The sequence below is a fragment of the Sorghum bicolor genome, chromosome 4 (genome assembly GCF_000003195.3).
Source record: "Sorghum bicolor cultivar BTx623 chromosome 4, Sorghum_bicolor_NCBIv3, whole genome shotgun sequence".
Classification (NCBI taxonomy): Eukaryota; Viridiplantae; Streptophyta; class Magnoliopsida; order Poales; family Poaceae; genus Sorghum; species Sorghum bicolor.
Genome location: NC_012873.2, coordinates 61266068 through 61274690, shown reverse-complemented (window position 1 = coordinate 61274690; position 8623 = coordinate 61266068). Strand labels below are relative to the sequence as shown.

At 47.4% G+C, this 8623-nt stretch overlaps 2 protein-coding genes across 2 annotated transcripts; one reads left to right on the top strand and one right to left on the bottom strand.

The window, feature by feature from the left end:
• On the top strand, positions 968–3849 carry LOC8073863 (WAT1-related protein At5g45370). The gene is made up of 6 exons (XM_021459322.1): positions 968–1277; positions 1408–1524; positions 1595–1886; positions 2495–2650; positions 2955–3106; positions 3340–3849. Exons 1-6 carry the CDS (start codon positions 1006–1008, stop codon positions 3530–3532), a joined length of 1182 nt encoding a protein of 393 aa, XP_021314997.1. The 5' UTR covers positions 968–1005; the 3' UTR covers positions 3533–3849.
• LOC110434687 (zeaxanthin 7,8(7',8')-cleavage dioxygenase, chromoplastic-like) lies at positions 4148–6567 on the bottom strand. The gene has a single exon (XM_021459320.1). It carries the CDS (start codon positions 6324–6326, stop codon positions 4413–4415), a length of 1914 nt encoding a protein of 637 aa, XP_021314995.1. The 5' UTR covers positions 6327–6567; the 3' UTR covers positions 4148–4412.

Below are 8623 nucleotides of genomic sequence, written 5' to 3'. Positions count from 1 at the left end.
TTCCAAACCATAGAGTCCGAGCTTTGAGGATGATGTGGGAGTTTAGGCCCTTCTACTAGCCTGTGGACCCAATTACTCATCTTACACCCCCCATCATCAAGGCACCCTCTTCATCAACATTAGGGCTCCTAAAGCCAAAAGCGTCTGAACAGGATAAACCAGATTTTATCTTGCTATAAGATGCGAGTAATAAGCAAGAGGACCCATACTGAAACATGCATTGGAAAAAGTGTGAAATGCTGATGAAAAAAAATTAGTCAATATATTGGTCGGTTCTCTCAAAGATCTTTTTTGTCCATGGTAAGGTGGCGGAGCAAGGATGCTACACAAGGGTATTTCACGTGAATAAAATTCTACAACATAAATAGGCAACAATGCACACAATCATAAGTCTTTGGCAAAGAGGATTTGGTGTGGATGTGGAAGCTATTTTCTTCCACAATGCAAGACAAATATGCTAGTAACATTTTAACATGTATATTTGTGTGTTTTATTAAAATCATGGGTATTCCAATGAATACCTTGGAATACTCCTCCGTCCGCCCTTGTGCCTTCCCAGGGCTCCTTCTAGTTAGGACTAGGAGCAGATGCAATTCTAGAATAGTGCCATGTTAAAGTAGGGCAAGTTTAATCAAATTTATTTATATAAAAAATAATATTTATCATACTAAATATTATTAGATTTATAATGAAATATATTTTTATAATATACTTATTTAACGTTATAAACATTGATATTTTTACGTGTATATTTAATTCAACATCGGACACTTTAATCGAGAGCTGCTGCACGTAGAATTCTTATTGGGACGGAGGCAATGGAACTGACTGTAGGTAAGCCATGAACCGAGGCGTGGGCCCGAAAATTTGGAAAATAACGGCCTGCTTCCATATAGACTAGCCCATTGAAACAACGGGCCTAGCCCACCAGAAGTGAAGTGGACGGCAAGGGCAGGGGACGCCGACCGCCCACCGGAGGCGGAGGGAGATCGAGATCGGCGGGGGATGGCGGCGCGGGAACGGGACGGCGAGGGGAGGCGGGCGCACTTGACGATGGTGGGCGTGCAGCTTGTTTACGCCGGGTACCACGTCATCGCCAAGCAGGCGCTCAACGTTGGGGTCAACCGCGTCGTCTTCTGTGTCTTCCGGGATCTCCTCGCTCTCTCCGTCCTCGCGCCGCTCGCCTTCTTCCAGCACCGTGTCTCGCCCGCGCAGGCGCGTCCGCCGCCTCTCACCTGGCGCCTCGTCGGCTCATTCTTCCTTCTCGGGCTCACTGGGTAAGCCACCAGCTCACTCAAGTGGGCTACAACAAAGGGGATTCATCCGCAACGCAGTGCTGAGCGCTGACTGCTGACTGCTTTGCCTGCGGAATTTCGTGCTCTGATGCCTCCTTTGCTTGGTTTGCAGCGTCTTTGGGAACCAGCTGCTGTTCTTGCTTGGCCTCAGCTACACCAACCCCACCTACGCAGCCGCCATTCAGCCGTCTATTCCTGCCTTCACCTTCATCCTTGCCCTCATCATGGGGTTAGTCTCTCAATCGAGATACTGCACATTCATACTTGCTTTTGAACTTAAAACACCCCGCGTGTTTCAGGACCGAAACGGTGAGCTTGGTCTCAAACGAGGGCAGAGCCAAGATAGGTGGCACAGTCGTCTGTGTGCTGGGAGCTGTTCTCATGGTGCTCTACAGAGGCCCAGCTGTGTTTGGTAGCAGCGAGCTTGAGCTTGATGTTCATAGTCATGGTGTTATAGCTGACATGTCACAGCCTGAGCCTGCCGGACCTCTAACATCTTTGTTCATTGCATTTGGGCTGGAAAAGTTTCACATTGGAGTGCTGTGCTTGATAGGGAACTGTCTATGTATGGCTACTTATCTTGCTTTGCAGGTATTAATGATTTTCAGGTTGCTGAGATACTATGTTGTTGTCTAACATTTGGGATGCTTGATACTTTAAGTTTTAAATTTCCAATAAACGGTCGATCCAGTGTGAGTTCTGCATGTCTCTTTGGGTTCTACCAGTAATTCGAGATGAAGACTTATATGGATCGAGTCTACTGAGAGCACTATAGTTTGATATACATTTCAGCCTTAATAGCTTGCTGGTAGCCTTCCGTCCTGGATGCCTGGCACCCTTGCTGCCTTGCAGGCTTGCAGCTGTAACAATGATGAAAGTTTACCTTATTTCTTGTAGGAGCACACCGCACATGCTATGTAGCCAGCCTCTAATCAGAGACTCAGAGCATTCAATATTGAATATAAACCAAGATTTAGAAAACATTTAGATGATTTGTCGCAGAGAAAAATTAACTTGCTGTAGTGATTTGAATTAGCCTTTTATAAAAGGAGATAATCTATATGACATCATTGGATTAGCATTATCTTATGCCACATACCTGCATTTGAGTTTGGCTTTCACTTTCTTTAGTATGTTAATGTTCCACAGAAAGCTCTCTTGACTATTATTCTTACCATGTCTGTGTCTTGATGTATCAGGCTCCAATTTTGGTGAAGTATCCTTCAAGTCTGTCACTGACTGCATACTCATACTTCTTTGGGGTGGTTTTAATGGTCATTTCAGGAGTCTTTGCAACAAATGATAAACACGATTGGAGTTTGACTCAATCTGAGTTTGCTGCTGTTGTATACGCTGTAAGTTTTCAATTATTTACTGTTCTTATGTTTTCCTAGTGTGTTATTTTGCATGTAAAATTCTTACATCAAATGCATAGCTATCTTATATATGTGATAACTTACTTTTTAGTACTTGGTACTGATGCAGTGGAGTAAGATCCCATGTATGTGACTATGAATTTGAGATTCTGTATCTGTGCTGTGTATGGAGGAGACTATGGCTGCACTTTGCACTAGTCTTGTAGGCCATGAATTAAGTATTTGATGCAATTTGATGCATGCCTTTTGCTACTCAAACTCCACATTTTTTCCCATATTCCAGGGAGTCATGGCATCCGCTCTTAATTATGTCCTATTGACATGGTCCAACAAAATATTGGGCCCTGCTATGGTGGCACTTTATAACCCTCTTCAGCCAGTGGTCTCTGCTCTATTGTCTATGATTTTTCTAGGAAGCCCAATTTACCTTGGAAGGTAAGATGAAGTTATCATTTGTTCTACTTTTCAATCACCTAGCCTTTCCTTACATTTTTGTGTGAAGAGTATTGTTCCAGACTGTCAGGTAAACAGATGTATGTGGTACATAATTTTGTTGCATATTGATGTTCCACTCATATCCTAACGTCAGTGAACTTACTAGTTTCTAACATGTTTCTCATTTCTTTTGATCCAAACTCTGATGTATAATCAGCATTATTTGTTTGCAGTATTATTGGAGGACTTCTAATCATCTCTGGTTTATACCTTGTGACCTGGGCACGGCACAGAGAAAAACTGCCTGGCATTGGAGTATCTTATGTAAAATGTGCATCGGAGTCACTTGATGGTCCTTCTCATGTTGCAAAGAATGTGCCCTTTATATCTCTTTCTAGGCTGCGGGATGTGCCACATGAGTCTTGAGAATTTGGAGGTGTTTGATCTAACTTCTTTTAGGTACCCCCTCTTACTGAAACTATGGATACAGAAAAAGACTCATAAAAAAGAGTGAAATACAGAAATACCACAGACAATAATCTTGATTTTATCATGTAAAATTTCAGTCTACCCTTGTAGGAGCAGTAGGTTAGTTACAAGAGAGATTTGACAGGTTAGGTGTATGTTCGTTGGTTTTATGAGACTTAACAACTCTATGATGTTGGATGGCCCTGACACCAAATGCAATGTGAGGCCCACTGGGGAACTGAAGAAAAGTAGCATGTATTCTGTTAATTGCTACATCTACATACATCTAAAATTTGTAGAGCAGCTCGTATAATCATATTGTCCACAGTTTGCACCATGTTTCTATTAGACGCTGAACTCTGGAATCGCAGCTTTTGCGTTGCCCTCGCACGTTTGACATGTGCTCCCGCTTCGTTCCAGCAATTGTCATTGTGCTGCTCTTGGCTGACGCCTTGTGTGTCGGCTTGTCGGGGCCTCGTCGGTTGAGTTGCCCTTGTCCCAACCCCTTGCCCTGTTTCCGTGCACCGTGCACAGTCCACAAAGTCGGTGGTGGACCCATCGATATGAACATTGTACTATTCCAGTAAAATCTTGAAATTTCATATCAATTCTACTCATGAACCCTTTTTATGGGTTCTGCTACATTTGCAATACAATATAATTCGTATTAGTGAATGCTATACAACATAATTCGTATTAGTGAATGCTATGTGGCCTAGAGTTGTTCTTACTACAATCTATTCAGTATCCAGCGGTGTGTGTGTTTCTCTTGGAATCCTGTGGTACAGATCCTCAGCACTACAGCAGGTAAACAGAAGACGAACGCCTGGTGCTTTGATCATTGTTGCTGCGCCTGGAGCTCGGCCTTCGTGACAAAGATGCCGTGGAAGCCGTAGGGGACACGGGTGGGCAGCTCCACCTCAGCGACGATGTCCAGCTGTGGTGACCTCGCGTCCATCACCACGAACAGGTTCTCGCCAGTGCGCTCGTTGTGGACGTAGCACACCAAGTAGCCGTCGTCCTCGTTGCCGTTCCCCTCCACGTCGTCGGGGACGAAGAACGGCTCCCCCGCAAAGCAGCTGGGCCCGAAGTCGCGCCGCGCCACCGTGCAGTCTCCCGTGCCGGCGCGGTCCAAGTCCAGTTTGGCCACGCCGGAGATCTTCGGCATGGGGTCGCCGATGCCGAGGTACCCGTACCGGTTGCGCCGGCCGAGGTAGCCCGGGTGGATCACGCCGAAATCGAGGTTCCCCGCCGATAGCGGGGTGCGCGACACGGCGCCCGTGCGCAGGTTGATGCGCACCTTCTCGACGCACGAGTGCACGAGCTCCATGCGCTCCAGCGCGTGCTCCACGGACAGGACGTTGGGCGCCACCAGCACCAGCTCCTCGCCGTCGGCCTCCTCCCACGCGTTCAGCGAGTGCATTATGTTGAACCCCGGCACCTCGAACCACCGCATCTCCGACTCGTCCGTGGCATACTTGGGGAGCACGCCGAGCCGGGGCACCTTGCCGGCGTCAGACCCAACAGGCGCGCCGCCCGCCACCATGCCCATGGGCTGCATGACGATTTGTATCTCCGGGAAGATGGCGTACCGCTCCGTGACGGCGAAGTCGTGCAGGAACGACGGCTGCTGCACTGAGAAGATGGGCACGTCGGGGCCCTTGTTCCCGGCCGGGTCGAACCGGAAGTAGGTGACGAACGGCGGCACGGGGCCGTACCGGAACGCGAAGACCTCGCCGGTGACGGGGTCTTTCTTCGGGTGAGCTGTCATGCCCATGAAGAGACGGCCGCCGAAGTCGCACCGGCCGTGCGTGGTCACCTCGCCGGTGGCCGGGTCGACGCGCACGGCGTACGGGAGATCCGACTCGCCAAGCGCGTAGAGGCGGCCGCCGAAGAAGGCGAGGCTGGTGTTCGCGAGCCCCACGCCCTCGGCTGGGTTCATCTGCCCAGTGAGTACTCTGGCCGCCACGACGGCGCCGCGCGCCAGCCCGGCCACGCCGTGGAATCCGGAGAAGACGTTCGGCATGACCGGCGCTCCCGCGTCACGCTCCACGAGGTACTTGTACGTCTGCACGTAGCGCGAGCACAGGACGGGGTCCGACGACGGCGACTCCGCCGTCGGGAGGAGGAGCGAGTGCAGCATGCCGTCGCCGTCGAAGAGGTGGTGCGGCCCACGCGGGAGGTGCTGCGGGTTGGGCCCGTTGCGGATGTAGGCGCCTCCGGCGAGGCAGCGCGGGATGGCGCCGCGCACGACGGGGCATGGCGTCGGCGGCAGCTCGTCCACTGGCGCGAAGTTGGTCGACAGCACGTTCCGCGGGTCCACGGACGGCCGCAGCGCCGGCGGGTCGACGAACGTGTTGATCGCCTCCTCCAACGCGCTGCAGAACGCCATCGGCAGGGACGTGGCTGCCGGGGCAGGCCGGCGGCGAGGCTGAGCCCGAGCCTGAGCTTGGCTCGGCGCACTTGCAATTCTTGAAGTGTTAGCCTTGGTGGCCACGAGCTCTTCCAGCTCCTGTCGCCCGGTCTGCTTCACTGCACTGGACTGAACATTGTCAGTGGCCGGAGGGGAGGTGACAACGGTGGCAGTTGCGGCGGCCGACGGCGGCGGAGACGGGGCGCTCTTCTTCTTCTTCCTGTAGCTGGAGTTCTGTGCAGCAGCAGAGGCGGCAGGAGAGATGTAGTGAACCCTCCCGGACGATCTTGAAGCATGTGCACTCATGGAGAGGTTAGAGGTGATCAATGTTCTCTCCATTCTGCAACCTCTAGATCAATGTGTCTAGATTTGGATCAAAAAGCTTAGGTCAGAAGGTGGTTGGGTTGCTGTCTAATTATTATGTAGCAGCGCGACCGCGATCTGCTTACCAAATTTGCGTGCTAGAAGTGCTCCTGCCGCTGGCATATATGTGGCCATATATAGGCGAGCACATGAGGATATCGGAAGATACTAATCATAGAAGTGGTGGCTGATCCTTGTCATAAAAAAAAACTGCAATACATATTGAAACTCAGGGAGATTTTGGAGCGCTACATTTTATTATGTTGAAAAAGGGCATGTGTAAAGGAAAAAAATAAAGCAAACAAACTAAAATACATCTCAGTGCTGTAACATAGAACCGGACTTACCAAGTATAAAACGAGCGTTCACAGGTAATTCTTAAGTCCTAGAAATTACAATATTAATTGGAAAATAAATAGAAGTGCGACTACACATATTGATAAATTAAAGTTAACCACCATTACTAATACACAAAAAATAACCCCAAATACACTAAGGGCCTGTATGGACTCTACAGCTCAGCTAAATTAGAATATGACCTTTTTAGAATTACAATGTGCAAATCCAGTCCAAATCTAGTGAAGCCCAATTACATCCGTCTAATTTTTCTTTTAGTGAAAAAAGTTGTAGAAAGGCGGATTCAAGCATGAATAAAGCCCTCCACAGCGTGAAACTTGTAGAGGAGAGAGAGTATTTGAGAATTACTCCACACCTTGCATGTAGTGATGTCTGTTCTACAATTTTTTGGAGCGATGCATCAACAAGCGCCGGTGCTGGATGATTTTAAAAAACAATCAGGCCGGCTTTTGACAAGACAGTGAGAGAGAGAGAGAGCAGAACAAATGGAGGATTGGTTCAGGCCTTGTTTAGTTCAAAAAAATTTATAAAATTTATCAAATTTTCCATCACATCGAATCTTACGGTACATATATGAAACATTAAATATAAATAAAACAAATAACTAATTACACAGTTTGTATGTAATTTGCGAGACGAATCTTTTGAGCCTAGGTAGTCCATGATTGGACAATATTTATCAAATACAAATGAAAGTGCTATAGTGTTTATTTTGCCAAAAAAAAATTAGAATTAAACAACACCTTAGTTTTTTATTGGTTGATTGGCCCACCAGTTATGCCTATCCATTGTAAGTTATGAAGAGTGATGCTAGTTTTGAGTAGTGACGTGTGAAATGTTTTTAGGTTTCACTTTTACACCATGGAAGGTCCAGCCTGTTGGTTTGAGCTTATGTGCCGAATCTGCCAGTTATTTAGCAGATCAACGAATAGTATTTTCAGCTATAACTTATCAACCAAACATATGATGCATAATTATAAAGCTGCGCACACACGCTTTTGCATGCATCCTCCTTTGTGTCCTCATAGCTGGTGCTTGCTTAATGTTTCTATTGATGTCTGCCTATATTATTTTTTTCTCGTTGCAACGCACAAATATGGTTTAACTAAAAAACAATTTATGGTACTATCCCACACGGTACGATGGGTTAATATTAGAACTTTGGAAGTTTAGTTCTTTCCATAAACGACCGTAGAAACTTAGGCACATTCCTTTTGTTCGATGTATCAAGGTTCTATAGTTTTTTTTATTAAGAGCCCTAGAGTGGTTATATATTGGAAATAGCATATTAGCACCTTTGTGAATTTCCAGTCATACATCAACATTTCTTTATCCAAACAATTTGATATCATCATTTTCCCCCAAATGCCAACATTATTATTTGGATTTGGATGTGGATTGGGGGGGCCCTCCTGTCCATGTCGACTCTTTGCTTCCGCTCCAACACGGTAGCCTCCTCGTCCCCCGCCACCACTCATCGCCAGGCTCTGATGCTCACTGTTTCGTCGCCATCGTCGTCGTCCTCCTCCCGTTCCCCTCCATGGCCCTACTACCTTCTCTGGATCAGATAAGCGCAAGACTGTTACTTCAACTATTGATTTCCACCTTGACACTGCAGTCTCGCTTGCATTGCCTCACTAACCTCTGTGCAAATGTTTCCACGGATATGAGACACAGTTTAACTTTCCACAGAAAATAGGTACTCACAAGTTTTCACAGAAAAGGTATCCCGTTAACCTGTCTGGAATTCACAAGTTGGGAGTACCAGCTTTTTAAGTCATCTGTAGTATCAAGCTATCAGCTCAGCGTCCCCACACTACGCTCAGATTTTTGTTCGTAAGAATCATAGCGAACGAATGCGTGCAAGCGACACCGCCGATATATATGGCAAGAGATTCCAAGGATACAGATAGCAG

Bases quoted from the DNA above. Each gene is read 5' to 3' on its own strand.
- LOC8073863 (XM_021459322.1), top strand. From the start codon at position 1,006: ATGGCGGCGCGGGAACGGGACGGCGAGGGGAGGCGGGCGCACTTGACG. The intron at 1,278-1,407 runs GTAAGCCACCAG...CTTGGTTTGCAG, and splicing joins TTCCTTCTCGGGCTCACTGG to CGTCTTTGGGAACCAGCTGC. The intron at 3,107-3,339 runs GTAAGATGAAGT...ATTTGTTTGCAG, and splicing joins AGCCCAATTTACCTTGGAAG to TATTATTGGAGGACTTCTAA.
- LOC110434687 (XM_021459320.1), bottom strand. From the start codon at position 6,326: ATGGAGAGAACATTGATCACCTCTAACCTCTCCATGAGTGCACATGCT.